Source organism: Sorex fumeus, unplaced genomic scaffold, assembly GCF_029834395.1.
Source record: "Sorex fumeus unplaced genomic scaffold, SorFum_2.1 ptg000044l, whole genome shotgun sequence".
NCBI classification, from domain to species: Eukaryota; Metazoa; Chordata; class Mammalia; order Eulipotyphla; family Soricidae; genus Sorex; species Sorex fumeus.
The window spans coordinates 9,603,188-9,621,388 of record NW_026606101.1 but is presented as its reverse complement, the minus strand read 5'-3'; the positions used below and the strand labels follow the sequence as shown (position 1 = coordinate 9,621,388).

General features: G+C 45.5%; 1 protein-coding gene across 2 annotated transcripts in view; it reads right to left on the bottom strand.

Moving 5' to 3' along the window:
- Positions 1-559: 559 nt before the first annotated feature.
- Positions 560-18,201, bottom strand: part of NDRG3 (NDRG family member 3) — an 86,792-nt gene continuing 69,150 nt past the window's right edge. The window contains exons 10-17 of one of the 2 annotated variants that reach the window (XM_056121486.1): positions 12,477-12,580; positions 10,653-10,718; positions 10,488-10,539; positions 8,163-8,210; positions 4,399-4,434; positions 4,250-4,301; positions 3,111-3,149; positions 560-2,097 (exon numbers count right to left, since the gene is read on the bottom strand). In XM_056121486.1, coding sequence (XP_055977461.1) covers positions 1,916-2,097; positions 3,111-3,149; positions 4,250-4,301; positions 4,399-4,434; positions 8,163-8,210; positions 10,488-10,539; positions 10,653-10,718; positions 12,477-12,580 — 579 coding nt within the window. In that variant the 3' untranslated portion in view covers positions 560-1,915. The remainder of the gene's footprint in view (positions 2,098-3,110; positions 3,150-4,249; positions 4,302-4,398; positions 4,435-8,162; positions 8,211-10,487; positions 10,540-10,652; positions 10,719-12,476; positions 12,581-18,201) is intronic. The other variant, XM_056121487.1, reaches the window with a different exon arrangement.

The following is an 18,201-nucleotide window of genomic DNA, read 5'->3' as shown; positions in this document are numbered from 1 at the left end:
AGGACTGTGGGAATAAAAGATAAACGCCTTAACCGCAGCTTGCTAGTTTCCTCATCATCTGTAAACTAGATACAGAGGGTGGGTGGAGGTTGGGTTTCACTTGGTAGTGCTCAGGGGAGCCAAGATACAGCATACAAAGATAGCTCAGCCCGTCAAGTGACGACTCTGGCTCAAAGTAATTTCTTGAAACGAGCCTTTGAGGAACCTGGACTAATGGTTGAAGACCATACTAGGTATGGAACATAACCACCCCTCAGATGGCAGAGCCGGGATGTGAACACTTTCCCAAGACCACAGCTTCTCCTTTATGCTGAACCCCAGTGCTGGGTGTCTCGCAACTTCTGGTCCGAGAGGAATATAAGCACCAGAGAGACTTGGGGTTCAATCCGAACTGAGCTGGCACAGTTCGGAGCAGATGACTTCTCTTGAGTCTTCCACTCCTCACCGAGGAGGTAATGACCAGTGTGTGGCAATGTTGAGCAGGGAGCACACGTTCAGTCACCAGGCCCTGCCCTGAGCCCCCACGCGTGGCTCGTGAGAAATAATGCCAGCAACCAGGTAACAATGAGACATATACAGCTTTATTTAATAATGTGTAAAAAGTTTTACTCTGGCAGAGTGACGCATTCCCAGTCTCAGCAGAAAGCGGACACTGTCTCACAAGCCCCTTTCTGAGGTTCTGAACCTGAGCCCTGAGCTGGCATTGTTGTGCAGCTGTGGGTTCCCTGCCCCCAGCGACACCATGGTGGGCTGTGACCACATCACAGAGCAGCAGACAGGAAGGAGGCTGAGCAGTTTTACCTGGAAAGGCTGCCTGTACTGACAAGCTCGTGCCTCTGACTAAAAGGGAGCTGCCAGAATTAAGAATCCTTCTGAGGAGCACCTGGAATCTCTGTTCAGTATAACCTAGCTTCTAGTGAGGTGACAGAAATCATAACTATTCGTATCAAACATGACAGTCAGATAAGAAGTGCTCCTCTCCAACCCCAGCCATGCCCTCACCAGTGACAGAATCTTCAGGCAATCTCTTGTCCTCTCGGGGAGGTGAGACGTGAGAACACTGTCACAGAAGGCAGCTGTCCAATGAGACACTGCAGGGACTGTGGTTTTGCTCTGGCAGGGTGGAGGCCGGCATTTTTCTCCCACTTTCCTCTCGGAAGAGTTCAGCACTCACTACCCGGGGAAAATTCCACGCTGCATCTGAACCTCCTTGTCTGTGGACTTCTAGCAGAATTATGTCCCTTCCCTTTCTGTCCCGAAGAGTGGCTGTGAATTCATTACACAGGGGCGGGCGCTAGCTACCTGCCTCTTTCTTTGTAACAGCATGATCCCATTGGTCACAACCAACAGTCCTACCGGGATTCTGATCCGCCACATTCCTCAGAGCTGCTCTCTCCTGAAGTCACTTTGCAAATCTTGTGGATCGATTTGGAACCACATGAGTGTAGCGGCCTATTCAACCTAGAAATCTGTTTCCCCTAAAAACACCACTGAAAATGAAAAAGATCCCTTTTTTTCTTTTTTTTTTTTCTGCAGAAGCTCTACAAGAAAGCATGTCTAAAATCACGGAACTATGCACACACAAACACAGACACACGTGCTCACATACATACGTCAGGATCAAAGAATCTTATCAGATACATAGTTGGGAAAGCACGGGAAAAAGCTGGCAAGAGAAGGAGATCAATAAGCTAAAGATTTTGGAATGTGACAGAAATGTCATGGAAGTGGTTCTTGGTACATACAAAAAGGAGGGTGGGCAGGCAGAAAGGATGATAGATCCAGGGTACCAGAGAGTCAGTGGCCATGCAGGAGGTAAAAGAGAGTAGATGCCAGTTTGCTGGGTGACATGTTAAATTATGGAGTGGTCATCTGAAGAAGGTGGACATGTGTGATCCCGTGGAGGAGCATCTGTTTAGCAGGACACCTCCATGGTCTGGGGTCTGTCCAGAACATCAGGGGACTCGCAGGATTCTTGAGTTCCATCTGACTGAGTGCTGGTGACAGATCGGGTGAAGGCACTTTCTCCAGAGCCGAGGCTACTTGAGGTGGAATGGGTTCGAGATCGGACGAGTCGAGTCATGCTGGCAGACGGTACTGTAAAATAGAACCGAGAAGACTAGAAGATGAAGCCCTGGCCAATCCACATGACGCACCAAGGGCTTTGTATAGCTTCCTCAGCCCCAGGAGGGTGACACCCCGGGCAAGAGACAGCCGTCTCCATATTGCATTACTGGCTCTAAGGGAGCAGCTACCAGCAGGGCTACTTTACTCCTCTGGATCTGGTTGGACTCAGTCAACTCTAGACCACAGCAGACCAAGGGGAAATAAAGTCCAGAAGAGAGCCCCTCATGACATTCACACAGTGAGTGGGAAGGTGGCTTTGGCAACACAAACAGTTACCCCAAACCTGCAGTGCATGCAAAACTAAACCAAAAGACAATCCACACAAGTATGAAGGTGTTTCACAAACACAGTGCAAGCCCGATACAACGAGACTACCACCCGTGTCCATAGGCTACACTACCTGGGAGGAGGGGCGGAGCAAGGCACAGACGTGGGCGAGTGGAGGGGCCTGGCACTGGCAGTGAGGAGCAGGCTGCTTGCTAAGGAAGAGTTCTGATGGGGTGGGTCTCTCATTCTGACTCCTGCCACCGCTGTGACTCCTACAGTCCTTCCAGCTCAGCCAGGACAGGGCACTTTCGGACAACCTCCCTGCTCATTCTCCTGAGGCACCAGCCACACTCCTGGCTGTCATTTCAATGCTGGGGGTCAGAAGAGGCCAAGCCCTGCAGGGTTCTCTGAACACAGGCTCTCCCCAACTAGTTTAGAATCGAGGCTGCCTACAGTGCCTACTCATGGATCAGGAGACTGGAGGAACAGGAGCCTTGTCTACAGAATTTCAGGTGCTGCTCTGGCAAACAAGGCCGGTCTTCCTCAGGAAGGATGAGGGCTAGGCCTGCAAGCTAATCCTCTTGGGGCACAACGAGCCACGTTCTATCGGGCTCTCACTGTACAGGAAAACCGCGGACATGCTGCAGGCAGCCAATGCAGCCAGGAGAGCGTGGCTGGGAGGCGGGGTGGGGGAGGGGCAGCACAGAGGAAGGTACCTGACTCGGTGCCCAGGTGACTGAGCTGCACATACGGGACTGGAAGCAGGAGGGACACAGGAAAAGGCGGGTTAGTGACCTGAGCGTGCCAAGTGATAGCCTCGGCTGCCGAGGAGACAGTGACAGGGTACTCTTAAGCCAGTTTTATTTTCAGGTCCCAGCTAGGAGGTGAGACTGTCTCAACAGCGTGTAGAAGGCTGTTCTCACTGGCAATGCTTTGCCCTCCACCGGGATGAGCTCTTCTGTTTAGGATAAAAAAGGGACGCAGACAGGGAGGAGAGGGACTTCTGCTCATCTCGGTGAGCCAGAGACATGGGTATGGGCTTGATTGGTAGTGGCTCACAAACAGGGACAACAGAGTCACTTGAGATGACAAGACATACATGGTGCTACCTGCTCGGTACAGGGCTATACCCAGGGACCCGCTGCTGTTCATGGCAGCCGCCCAGTGGCCATAATCCATAGATAACACAGACAGGAGAAAACTCACCCTGCTGGGTAAAGAGCTCTGTACCTGGGCAGAAGGATTTTTGTTCTTAAAAGTGCAGGAAAGGAGCAAACATGGAAACTCTGTGGTGAATGAGAGAGCCCAGAGGTCTGACAGTCTGGGAGACCAGGACAGCAGCACACGGTGCTTCCCTGGCCTCACGCTAACACACTCTGCACCCTCACTGCCTACGGTCAGTACCTTTACTGCTGGAGGGGCCACTCTGTTTCTCTAGCCAGGAGTCACCTACCAGCTGAGTTCAAACACAAACCATAATTTCAGGTTCACAAGTAGGACAGGCTAAGTTTCACTGGTTGAAAACATTAGTTGGAGTCAGAATGCCAGGAATTAAGACATGTGCTGTAGCAGAGAAATTGTTTAGTTTAGCCTCTGATATGAGCCTTAGTTTCCTTTTCTAAAAAATGGAACAATAACAGAACTTACCTGTCGAGGTGATAATTGCAGAGTGCTTGGAACAAGGTAAGTGCCTAGTAACCAATACATATGCACGCATGAACACATCGGGAATGTTTGGGTTTACATCACCTCGGGATAACTAGCAGTGAATGCCCTGGGAACTGTGGGCTCCCTGGATGCCAACATAACCCCACCATGGATAGTTTTGCTAGAGAGAAAGTTGTGTACTACTCACTGTAGCCCATTCCCTGCAAAAAGTACTTGAAGGCCTCGGTGAGCTTCCCAGGCTAGGGGGAAACACACACAAAAAAGGGCATTAATTTTTACATAGGCAGAGACAAAATCAAAGTCGGTGTTTTAAAGAAAATAAGAAAATCTCCTTACCTGAACTACTTGGGGCAGTCCACCACAGTCTGCCATCTGGAAGAGAATATACATGAGTTAACTAGGCCATAGTCCAACATCTCGGAATCCTTTAAAACAGGACAGGACTGAGCCTAAGGTCTGTAACTTACTGTTAACTGCCTCAAGAGTGCATCTCCTTACCGCATTCTAACACAAGACTTAAATTCTAGTGATAACTTTGGATACAAATCTGGAAAGATTAATCAGTTAAGATACAAAGCCTGGCTTTAGGCCCGTGTTCAAACTTCTCCGTTATGGGTAACAGGAAATTTAACCTTCAAATCATGGTCCTGCCTCTAACTGAAGAATGCTACATTAATTTTGTTTTATAACTTCCTGGGGGCTATATCTGGTGGTGCTCAGGGAATGTTATGTGACGCCAGGATTGAAATGGGGATGGCCATGAGCAAGGCAAGAGCTTCAACCCTGGAACTATCTCTCTGGCCCCTACTTTCATTTTTTAAATTCCTTCTTTGCAGGGGGTGGGGCTCACACATCTGGTGGTGCTCACAGGACCATATTCAGTGCAAGGGATTGTATCTGAGTTCCCCATAGGCCAAGTATATGCTCAGTCTCTCAGCTGTCTCTCCTGCCCAAGAATGTTACTTTCATGGCCTACAGAGTTGGGGATGGAGCTTAGAGATAAACCAGCTGCCTCACATGAGGCCCTGGGTTAGATCCCAGGTTCTTTAGACACATATAAAAGTCTTGGGGCCGGAGGCATAGTTCAAGTATTAAAGCACTCAATAAGCTCCAATCCCTGGTATCACATTGTTCTCCAAGCACTGGCAGGAGGGAATCCAAAGCACTAAGTTAGGAACAATCCCTAAGAACGGCCAAGTATAGCTCAAAACCAAACAAAATGTCCAAAAACTGGGGTTGGAGCCTGTGGGTAGGGCACTTGCATTGCACGTGGCTGACCTGGGTTAGATCCCTGGCATCCCATATGGTCCCCTGAACACAGCCAGGAGTCACCCCTGAACATTGCCACTTGAGTATGCCCAAAAACAAACAAAAAGAAACACGTTCCCTTGGAAGAAAAGCGGGGTTTCGGGAATGGAGCCTTGGGTTATACCTGGAGGTGCTCAGGAGTTGTTCCTGGCTCTGTGATCCCTGGCAACACTGGGGTACCATAAGCAGTGCTGAAGATTGAACTGGGGTTGGCAGTATGCAAAGGCAAGTGTCTTAATCCTTGCACTATTTTGTGTTTAATTTTGTGTTTAATCCTTGCACTATTTTATGTTTAACAGAAAGAAATTTTTTTAAATAAATTTTTGTTTGTTTTAGGGCCATGCCTGGCTATGTTCAAGTTTATTTATTTACTGTTTATTTATTTACTACTGGCTCTGCATTCAGGGATTACTCCTAGCAGGGCTCAGGGAACCAGAAATTGAACTCAGGCTGGGTTGTGTGCAAGGCAAGCACCTTATCTGCCATTCCATTTTGCTTGGCCCCTCACTGAAAAACATAAGTTGAGAAACATTTTATATCTGATTTTACTGTAAAACAGGTCCAATTGGAATAGTGTGTATTTTCATGAACCTTAGGAGTTGAAAATTGATCAGACCCAATAAGCAGTTCCACATGCAAAGGGACATACTATTTCCAACATAATGGCTATCACATGTGAAGAATCAATTCAACCATGCTGCTGTAGTTGGGGCCTTTTTACCGATTACCACATAATGGTTATTATATAGTTGTTTTGTCCATTAGAATACTGATTCAAGCCTTCTGAGAAAAACTAATAGATTTAAAAAAGAAACACACATTTTAACTAGAGATATAGGAGTGTAGGAGCAAATACCTTCATGTATAAAGCTCTGCCTTTGATGCCTGAGTACAAAAACTATATAAACTCATAGATCAGATGAATTTATTGATAATCTGGAGTCCTGAACACTGACTTTCATCACCTTGAAGCATTAACCTCCTGTTCTATTTTATTTTTTAAAATTTTTTATTAGTGAATCACCATGGGGTACAGTTACAGACTTACAAACTTTCATGCTCGTGTTTCAGTCTACAATGCTTGAGTCTCTATCCCTCTGCCAGTGCCCATTTTCCACCACCGATGACCCCAGTATCCCCCCCACCCACATAACCTCCTATTCTATTCCCAGGAACTAAGGGCTGCTTTTGATAATAAGATTTCCCTTCAAGCACACTTCAAAGAGAGGGCGGAAGGCAGAGGTCTTTCTGGCTGAGAAGGTAGCAGCAAGCATCATAAGATTAGCACTTACATGTAAAGTAGTATAAATTCAAACTAGGTGTCAGATACCAGAAAAAGTGGTGTTAAAACTTGGCCTGGGGTATGATTAAAAGAGGAAGAAATATGGTGCAAACTCCAGCTATTTAATGTAAAAGTTGCCTTTATTTGTAGAAAATGCACCCACCCTCATCACTAGAATAGTAATAAATCTTTATTACCAGTACAATGGATTTAGCATGTAAAGAACTTTCAGCAATTAACTCTCACATTAAATAATGCTTATAGAGGCCAGAACTAATAGCACAGCACCTTGCCTGGCATATGGTTGACCTGGGTTTGATCCCAGACACCTCATATGACGCAGAAACAAGCCTTGAGCACAGCTGGGGGTGGCCCCAAACCAAAAAAATTAAATTAAAAAAACCCAAATAAAAGCAAAACAAATAATCTTTATAAAGATTTCAATGACACAGGCAGATGTTCATGTCAAAAAATAGAATAAAATAATGGACTACAAATACTCTGATTTTATTTTTTGGATTTCGGGCAACACCCAGCAGTGCTCAGGGCTTACTCCTGGCAGGGTTTGGAAGACCATATGGGGGTAACAGTGACTGAACCCAGGCCGGCCATGTGTGATGCATGTACCTCACCTGCTGTGCTCTCTCTCTGATTCTGTGTTAGCAAGCTTTTCATTTTTCATTGACTTATCGTTAGGCTACAATATTAAGGCATTTCAGGGGTTGAGCTTTATAACTGTAACTGTCACTACTCCCACCACCAAATTTTCAGGACCATCCTGAAGACACCTTCTGGTCATCCAAGAGACCTCCTTTGCTTATTTCCTGACTCCCTTTCCCCCTGGGGATAACCATAGTTCTGAGTCTAGGGATTTTTGTTGTTGCCTGAGAGTTTGTTTATATTAGTATATTTTATTCCATTGTTTTCCATCTTTCCAAATTTTTATAGGAGTGTACTCAGGAAAAAACATTTTTAAACACAAAAAAAAGTGAAAGAGGGCCGGAGCGACAGTATAGTAGGTAGGGCATTTGCTGTGCATGTAGCCAACCTGGGTTCAATTCTCCAGCATCCCATATGGTCCCCTGAGCACCGTCAGGAGTAATTCCTGAGTGCAGAGCCCGAAGTAACTCCTGTGCATCGCCGGGTGTGACTCCCAAAAACAAAACAAACAAACAAAAGAAAATCTCCCCCTTTTCTCCCCTTAAGCATCTATTCCAGAAGTAGAGTTAATTTTTTGGGGGTAGGATGGGGCACTCCCAGAAAAGCTCAGGGTACCATGTCTGCTGGGGATTGAATCCGGTTCAAAGTCTGCAGTCCAGTCCTTTAAGCCATCTCCTAGGCTCAGAAATATTTTGCTCGAGCAGGCCCAGTAACGTCTCCATTGGAGACTTTGTTGTTACTGTGTTTGGCATATCGAGTACGTCACGGGGAGCTTGCCAGAAATATAGTAGTTCTCATGATGCACAAATCATTAACAAATGACTGACAATGAGGAAAGAAGACACATTACCTTTAGCAAAGTTGTATTTATAGGGTTCAGGCGAGAATTGCATTCAACCTAGAAAGAAAGCAAGCAAGAAAGGAAGAAAGAAAAAAAGAAAAAAGGAAAAATAATTTTATAAACCATTAGAAAAGTAAAGAAATGGTTGGCATCAGAATGACATTCCATGGGGCCCGAGTGATAGTACGGGGGGCAGGGTGCTTGCCTTGCATGAGGCCAACCCGGGTTCAATCCCCAGCATCCCATATAGTCTCTGGGCCTATCAGTCGTGATCCCTGAGTGCAGAACCTGGAGTCAGACCTGAACACTGCCAGATGTGGCCCCAAAACAAAATAAAATGAACAATAAAGAATGACATTCTAAAACTTACCACAAGGGAGGGATGGGGGCATTAGAATGAGGCGGAGACGATAGGACAATGGTGGAAGGAAGTGGACAGTCTATGGGAGGTTGTGGTGAGTGACTGTGCTATGAAACCCTACCACTGTATTGCAAACCATGGTGCCGAAAATAAAATCTCTTAAAATAAAATGACCCACATTAACACCTCCGTTTGAGTTCATTTCAGAGATGGCTGAACCAGTCTGAGGAACATGAAAGTGAGAGAGACAATGCACTTCACAGCAGATGTTTCTAAATCACCTGGAAATGGCTGATCTATTTTTTTTCTATCTATTACAGCAGTCCTTAAAGAACTACTCGTTGATCAGGTCGGGTGCATTAGTGTCCATTACAGCACTCAACCCCAGGTGCCTTCTGTCCTTTAGGGTCGAGCTTTTTTCTTCTGTTTTTGGGCTGCACCCAGAGGTGCTCATGACTTACCCTGGCCCTGTGTTCAGGGATCAGTCCTGATGGGCTTGAGGACCAAATGGGGTGCCAGGGATCTAACTCCGGTTCGTAGTGTGCAAGGAAGTTTGTCTTACCCGCTGTTCTATTGCTCTAGTCCCTCTAGCTACTTCCCCCCCACCCCATTCTTTATATATTTTTTGGCCACACCAGCTGGTGCACCGGGGTTACTCCTGGCTCTGAACTCAGGTATCATGGCTGGTGGTGCTCAGAGGCTGAGCATGTGTGGTGCTGGGGACTGAACCTGGGTCAGCCTGGTTCAAGGCAAGCGCCCTACCTGCTGTACTATCTCTTCAGTCCTTCAAGTTGCTTTTTCTTTCCTGCCCCCAGGAGGATTTTGGAGAGGTGGGGCAGGGTGGACAACATGGTCCCAGGTTCTAGCTTCTTAAACTGTGGGTCTCTGACCCTGCATGGAGTTACACAATAGGGGCAGGTGGTATTAAATCAGAATTTTGTTTTGGGGCTGGAAAATCACACAGTGGTAGGATGATTTTCTTGCATGAGGTCGCTCCCTCGCATCCTGAACCCCATAAGGAATGAGCCCTAAGCACCACTGAGTGCACCACCCCCCCACCCTGCCCTGCCATATTTTTTTTGTTTTTGTGTCACATCTGGCAACATTCAGCGGTTACTCCTGGCTCTACACAAAGGAATTACTCCTGGTGGTGCTGAGGGACCATATGGGATGCTGAGGATCAAACCCGGGTCAGACCACCACCCCCTAATTCTTTTTTTTAAGGACCAGAGAGCTAGTACAGCTCATACTAACTGTACAGGGATTAAGGCATTTGCCTTGAATGTATCAGATCTTGGTGTGATCCCCAGCAATGCATTTGGTCCTGAGTCACACGAATATTTGTTATTAAAATTATGATTTATCACCAGCAAATGTTTGATATGCATGATTGTTTGTTTTGTTTTGTTTTGGGGGGAGGGAGAGGAGAGGGCATACTGGCTGTGCTCAGGGGACCATATATGGTACCAGGGATAGAGTTCAGGCAGGCTGTGTTCAAGGGCCCTATCTACTGTATTATCTTTCCATTACCCGCCCAGCCAATTCTGTGGGTTTTTTTTTTTTGCCACACCCAGCATTACTCAGGGTTTACTCTGGCTCTGTGCTTAGGAATCACTCTTGATAATGTGCAGTGGACCATATGTAGCATTGGGTTTTTTTTGGTTTTGGGGGCATGCCCAGATGTGCTCAAGGGAGCAAAGGGATGCCAGGGATGGAATCCGGGTTGGCCATGTGCAAGGCAAGCACTTTACTGTCTCTCTGGACTGATGGTCCATCAGCATTTTGATGTATGCAATTTACTGCATCTTACTTCATTTTTTGTACTACATGCAGCAATGCTGGGGGACTGTTCACAGTGGTGCCGGGATTGAATGTGGGGCACACACAAGTAAGGCATACATACACTCTTGAGCCAACTCCATAGCCCCAGTTTACCATATTTTAATTTCATTTATCTTCACATTAGTACATACCACAGACTCCACTGCAGGTGAATTGTCTCCAACCACCAGTAAAGTTGAACACCTGGGGAAGACAAGAGATGACACTCAGCAGCACCCCATGTACCCCAACGAACACTGAATCCCTCCACAAAAGAGAAAATTTATCAGCCACATAGGAAGGAAGCTCTCACTTACTTCAACGTCTTTGATCTGTTATCATTTTGGCCCAGCATGGGTCGTTCAATCTCCAGGTCTTTGCGTCTAGAGGCAGAGTAAAATTTCAGGTAAAATTATAGCAAGCTGAGTTAGGTCCTGGTCGTACAAGCCAAAATATATCAAGCAACACGAAAGAGATCTTTCCTTCACACCTGATGTGGGAGAGATCCTGTGCATTTGGTTCACTAGGAGCCATATCAGGGCATGCTATCTGGTGCAGAATATAACAAGGCTCCTGGGCCAACCCAGAGGTGCTATAAAGCGACACTAAAGGGCTGGGGAGAGATGCACAGGGTTGGGGGACTTTCCTTCTAGTGGGTCACTCCAAATAAAGTGATACTGAAAGGAGACAACTTCAACTCAACACCAATCCTTAATATTGAAATCCTTAAGCTTTGTTTAAATTTTCAACTAGTTTACAGAAAGCACTGCACTGCACTGTCCTCCAGTGCCCTCACTTGTTCATCAATTTGCTCAAGCAGGCCCAGTAATGTCTTCATTGTGAGACTTGTTACTGTGTTTGGCATATTGAATACGTCACAGGTAGCTTGCCACGCTTTGCCCTGCAGGTGAGATACTCTTGGTAGCTTGCCGGGCTCTCCGAGAGGGGCGGAGGACTTGAACCTGGCTCGGCCGCGCTGCCTGCGCGCAAGGCAAACGCCCAACCACTGTGCTATTGCTCCAGCCCAGTTTACAGAAATAAATTCCTTAAGAGAAGAGCACTTTTTTTTTCTCTTAACAAAGTTTGAAATGATACTTTAGCTTTTCTGAAACTAAAAACTAAAACGAGGCTCCATTACTCAGAGGAAGATATTACGAAGAGGTTAAAAAACTTGTTTTGCTCCTTGCTGGCAAGGACTCTGTGTGACTTTAGGAAACTACAACCTACCTATTTCTTTAATCTTTTTCTATGTGCCCAGAACCCAGAGAGACAGAAAGAGCTAACATTTTCATCTTGGAGAAATTGGTTCCAAGATAAGAATCAGGCTGTCTCTGTAATTAGGGGAGATTTAACAATAGGTTGGATACACACATACAAAAGAGAGCTTACTAGTGGTGTATATGTATTCTATCTGATGACAAGATACCAGGAAAGAAACTAAATCTAAAGTCAAGGCTCATGTCCTTTCCTTTGTCTTCCTCATATTTTTCTGAATTACCTCAAGCTCCTTCTGTATTTTATTATTTTGATTTAAAACATCTTAAAGATGAGAATGAAGATCTATCAGAGGTGACATAAGGAAAATGGAGGGTCATGGGCACTTTGGTGGTGGTGGTGGGCAGTAACGTTATACATCAACGCTGTAAACAAACACTACTGTAATCATCTTACCTAAACTATACATTTTTTTGATGGCTGGCATACCTGGTAGTGCTCTGGCTCCTGGCAGAGCTTAGGGAACCATATGGTGCTGAGGTTGACCTCGGTTAGCTGTGTGTAAGGCAAGTAAGTGGATACACTGTACTATCTCTCTGGCCCCTAATTAAATGGTGTTCAGGTCATTACGTAATGGTGTACAGTCATATATACATAACTGACTTTGCTTGAGCGGCCCCAGTAAACACACATATAAAACGTACATATGTAATATTTACAATAGTGTTAATGTTTCTGTTTTTGGTGTACATTGTTGTACCTCTCCCACATTTGTATTATCCTTGAAAGCTTTTTTCATATTTCTCTGAGAGTACTTCTACTATGGAGAGAAAGTACAAAAGCAATCCTGCCACAGAGCACTGAACAAAGTGCAATCATTTTAGACCTGGCATGCATTTAGGTAAGCAAACAAGAGACAACCATACCCATTGTAGGAACCCAGGAAAAGCTGGAGGTTCTCTTGATTGATATCTTGGGCAATATGGAGTCTGTAAGTTTGAATCAGATCCAGGTTGGCCTGTAATTCTTCCTAAAAAATTAAAAGAAGAAACAGGTAAACTTCTAAGGCATAGAACAGATTTATTTTGTTTGGTTTGCACTCCCAATGCAAGGCCTGTAATGGGGCAGATCTGGAGTCTACAGATGTCCACTGGTAGACTGAATGACTAAAAAAAAAATTTTTTTTCTTTTTTCTTTTGAGCCATACCCCAGTGGTCTTAGGGAACCATGAGGTGCCAGGGATTGGACCCAGATCTCTTGCATGCAAAGCATGCTCCAGCCTTCTGAACCATCTCTCAGTTTTTTGGTCATACCAGGGACTGAAACTGAGGCCTCACATGTTAGTCATATCCTTAGCTCTGAAATCTTTATTTTCATCACACTGGCTGTCATACTCTGTGACAATGGAGGGGACCAAAGAAACTAATGGAAAAAGGCTGGCAGTCAACTCAATGTTAAGTGCAAAAACTTAAAGGCACATTCTGCATTTCTTAACCTCTGACGAAAAGCAGAAATTGTACTAGAGTAACATTCAAGTATGTGGAACTAGTGAACTCAGACACCTATATTTGGAGGCCTACTTTCATTTTTATTTGTTCTTAATCTGTTCTCGTCAAAACAGGTTACATCTATAAGAGACTAGAGCTTGAGAGATGGTACAGAGTGTTAAGGTGCTTGCTTTGCATGTGGCCACCCTAGCGCTGATTCCTGGCACCTCATATAGTCCCCTAATCACTGCTGGGGGTGATTCCTGAACAAAGAGCCAGGAATAGCTCCTGAGCACTGTTAGGTGTAGTCCTAACATTCCTTCCCCCCCAATGAAGAGACTAAATGATTACCTGAAAGTGCAGTTTTATTTATTTTTGGTTTGGGGGCCACACCTGGTGGTGCTCATGGGACCATAGGGAGTGTCAGGTTGGCATGCAAGGCAAATTCCCTACTTGCTGTACTATGGCTCCAACCCCAAAGAGCTGTTTTACAGATTAAGAAAGTAAGACCTGGGGCTGGGGTGATAGTACAGTGTGTAGGGTGTTTGCCTTGCATGTGGCTGACCTGGGTTCAATCCCTGGCATCCCAGGTGGTCCCCCAAACACCACCAGGGATAATCTCTGAGCATTACCGGGTGTAATCCAAAAAGAGAAAAAAAAAAGCAGGGCCCGAGATATGGCTTAATAGAACAAGCTAAGTCTTAAATGTGTGTGAGGCCCTGGGTTCAATCCCTGGCACTGGGGAGAAAAAAAAATATGAAAGATTAAGGAAAATTGTATAGGGGGTAGAGAGATAGCTCACAGGGCTGGCACACACGCCTGGAACACAGTGTCTAGGGTCTCATCCCTGACATCACGCATTCTCCCCCGGCATCAAGTGTAGCCTTGCTTCCCCCCTCTCCCCTAGTATCTACAAATAGACAAAAATGAAAGAAAACATTTTTTAGTTCTTCCTTTTAGATTTTTTTTTTTTTGGCTACACCTGACAGTGCTTTGGGGACTACTCCTCACTTTGTGCTAGGACTGTTTCCCAGCAGTGCTTGGGGACCAGGTGTGCTGGTGACTGAACCTAGGCTTCATGGGCACTGCTCACTGAGCTAATTCTCCAAGTCCTTTAAAGAAAAGTTACGGGGCTGGAGAGATAGCACAGCGGGTAGGGCATTTGCCTTGCATGCGGCCAACCCAGGTTCGAATCCCAGCATCCTATATGGTCCCCTGAGCACCGCCAGGAGTAATTCCTGAGTGCAGAGCCAGGAGTAACCCCTGAGCATCGCCGGGTATGACCCAAAAAGAAAAAAAAAAAAGAAGAGTTATGTATACTGCAAAATATGTAAGTGGAAGTAGCATTTTCTTAATAGCCATTCATCTGAATAAAGTACTCCACCTTCAGAGTCAGTTCATTACCTACTTATACCCCATGTTTTAATAATGTACATTACAGAATTATAAATTATGCCCTATTTGCGATGTTTAAGTGCATCTGTCATTATAGATAAGGTAAAAATATAAAGGAAACAAAATGGTCAATACAATAAACCTGCCCATCACCCACTGTCCAGTGGCTCCTGTCTCACTGCTTTTCCCCCCTCCTCTTTAAGGACCCCAGATATTGAGGTGGTCAGGATCGCTTCAGTACACGCACAGCATCAGGGACAAAGCTCATGTCTAATGCTTGTTCTAGGTGCTTCCTAAGCCATGGTGCCAGTTACTGGGTCTTTCTCTTCAGGGATCACAAACAGCAGAGTCTCCCAATCACCCCAGAACATGAATTTATGACCTTGTGCTTGCTGGGCCAGTCCTTTAAACTACTGAGCTTTAAGTCATCTTCCGGGTCCTTTCTGTTGACCTTTTCAAAAGCCATTAGAACTAGTTGTCAAGACCTTGCATTACATATAAGTAAATTACATGTATATGTGCACATACACATACACAACTTCTCAGTGAGCCATTTTAAACAGTTGGGGAGCTATTTGCATTGGGAGAAAGACATGTATCAGTAATGGTAAATCAGTTAATCCAGGTATAATGTGTAAAGACTGCCCTCAAGCCTTGTACAGAAACTGAGATAAGGAAATATCTGCTTGCACATGAGTGATGTGAGCCAGAAAACTGACCAGGTGGATCAGAGTCTAAACCTGAAGGGAACTGCAATCATTCCACGGAAACTTGGTAAATGTTAAAGATATGAGCACAGCGGGTAGGGCGTCTGCCTTGCACGCAGCCAACAAGGCCGACCCGAGTTCGATTCCTCCGCCCCTCCCGGAGAGCCCGGCAAGCTACCGAGAGTATTCGATACGCCAGACACAGTAACAACAAAGTCTCCAATGGAGACGTTACTGGGCCCGCTCGAGCAAATCGATGATCAACGGGAGGGCCTTTATATTATTATTTTTATATAAACAACAATTTAAGCTTGCAGTAGTTAGAAAAGAAATAACTGAGTCAGTTCCACCCAGAAGACTGGAGAGGAATTTCAGTAGCTAAATTTGAGACAAAAAAGGGAAGAAATGGAGCCAGAGCGATAGTACAGCAGATAGGGCGTTTGTCTTGCATGAGGCCGACCTTCGATCTCTGACATTCCATATAGTTCCTTGAGCACCGATTACTGAGTACAGAGCCAGAAGTAACCCCTGAGCAACGCTGGGTGTGAACCCCCCAAAATGGGCGGGGGGGGGGATAGAAAAAATAAGTGGATCTGGAGGAATAGCCCAGGGACTTAGAGTACCTGCTTTACAAGAACACAGTCACGAGTTCAAAGCCCTGATGTCCCTCCTGCACAATCCTGGCGCTTCTGCTCTGTGATCCCTCACACCACAGTTCATTTCTGGCCACACCACAGCCAGGAAAGCGTAAGCACCACAAAAGGGATGTGACTCCCAGTGACACCATAACTAAAGGATGTTCAAGGGCCAAGGATATTGTTCAAAGGGTCGGAGCAAATGTTTTGCATGCAGGAAAACCATAAACCATTAAAAGAATAGATAAACGTGACTTAAATGCTAATAGAACACCTTAGGCAAAGCTGTTATGCATAAATTGCCACCTCCCCAACACCTTTTGCTTTTTAAACACAAATTGTAGACTCCTAGACATACTGTTCTATAATCTGCTTTTCCACTTAAAGGTACAATAGAGATTTTTCCTTATCAGAACATATAGTGCTGTCTCATTTATATGAATTACTATTTATTTCCCTAAGCATTTGCTAGTACAAAATCACTCTTTTTGACAATTGGATAGATTATAAGAGACTTTCACTTATGCTTTCATTTGTTCCTGCGCCACAATGCTCAGGGCTCACTCCTGGTTTTGCACTCAGGAATTCCTCCTAACAGTGCTTGAGGGACCCAAATGGCATGCCACGGATCAAATCCACGTGCAAGGCAAGTGCTCTACCCTCTATACTATCTACTATCTCTCCAGCCTCTAACACTGGTTTTGGCCTCTTAATAGTGAAGATAATAAACATGGCCCATGTATAAAAATCTTGTTTGTTGGGTAACATTGCTTTGTCCCTCTATAAGAAGCTTAGGTTTTATCTGGTTACACCCATCAATCAGGTTACACCCATCACAGTGCTCCTGAAGCACTTCCACTTCCATCGTGTTTATCTGTAAACAGTCTTCCCTATGCTCTCCTTCCCACCCAGTTAATCAGTTTTCCCCTTAATCAGATTTTGTTAATTTGTAAGATCAGTTTCCCAGAAATCTATGATTTTATATGTGTAAGTGAAATATTGCCTTTTTCCTCTCCTTATGCCTTATGAACAGTTTACTTTAAAGTAATATCCTTTTTGTATAGATACAGGAAGACCGTTAACATTATGCTTTGTAACTTAGGATTTGATTGGCCTTGAATATTATTCACTCCCGGGCATCTGCTTTCTCGACTTAAGCTTCAGTTGCCCTTAGTTCCTAACACCCCAAAAGCAGGGTCCCGACGAGGGACTGAATGGACCCAGGGCAAGCGGTGAGCTACCCTGGCAGCGAAATGGGCCAGGCCAAAGTGCCACGATTCTTAACTATAAGTTAAGAGTTTGATCATAGACAAATGCTGTCATGATCCAAAGGTAACGACAAGACTAGGATCCTGCTAGGGGTGGGAAAGACTATCTGGCCTGAGCACCGTAGTCTGAGATCGAGATGGCCCTAGGAGAGCAATTCTATAAGTTTAAGATATTTCTTACTGTATCCATACAAAATGATTTATATTATATTCTTACATGCTTGTCGGACAAGGAGAGGAGAGGCACGCCCATGGGATTATGCTCTAGGGTGGGTCCTCCTGCTGAGGAAGGATCTGTCCTAGGAGTGGTCTTCCCTGAGGCTAAGATTTCTACCCCTATTGATTTCTACCCCTATTGATTGTGACCACACCTATGTGTAATTGTTCCCCCAATTCCTCATGGAGAAAGGATTTAACTGTACTGTAGGAGTGGGCTAGGGGGAGAAGGAAGAAGAGAGTTCAGAGAGGATCAGAAGAGAGAGGAGGATGAAGGGGGATGGAGAAGGAGAATGAATTAGCTGGAGGAGGAAGAATGGGGGGCAGAGAGAGACAGAGAGAGACAGGAGCAGAGACAGATGAGGAGAGAATCAGAATAAACTACAACTAATACCTACCAGCCTGGCCCTCGTTCCTTCCTCTGCCTGACCATCGCCATCGACCTCTCCGGGGTGGGAGAAGGGTGAGACCACCGAACGCGGGCGGCGGGAGAGATAGAGCCACCGCCGCTGTGTGAGTGCCGTGCCCCCCACTTTGTGTGAGTTTACACACTTGTTTGTTGCCATTTCAAAGCAATAAAATACAAGTATTTTCTTCTTAAAATTTCCCCCCTTTTTCGTTGGGGGTAGGCTCCCAAGAAATGCTGAGGGCCCAGGCACACTGCCAGATATACTCCGCCAACTGGGCCAGCAGTTCAATGCCAGGGGCTGAGGAATGTGTTGCTGCTAGGGCCATCCTGGCAGTGTTGGCCACCAGGGCTATATCCAGGGATACTCAGGGGCAGCCAGGTGATGCTCAAAGGGCCTTGGGATAATGGGGATTGAATAAGGATTAGCTGATAGCACAGGCACAAACTTCTATGCATCTCCTGGCCCTTTTTCTTGTTTAAATTTTATTGCATATATTAGCACAGCGGGTAGGGCGTTTGCCTTACACGCGGCCA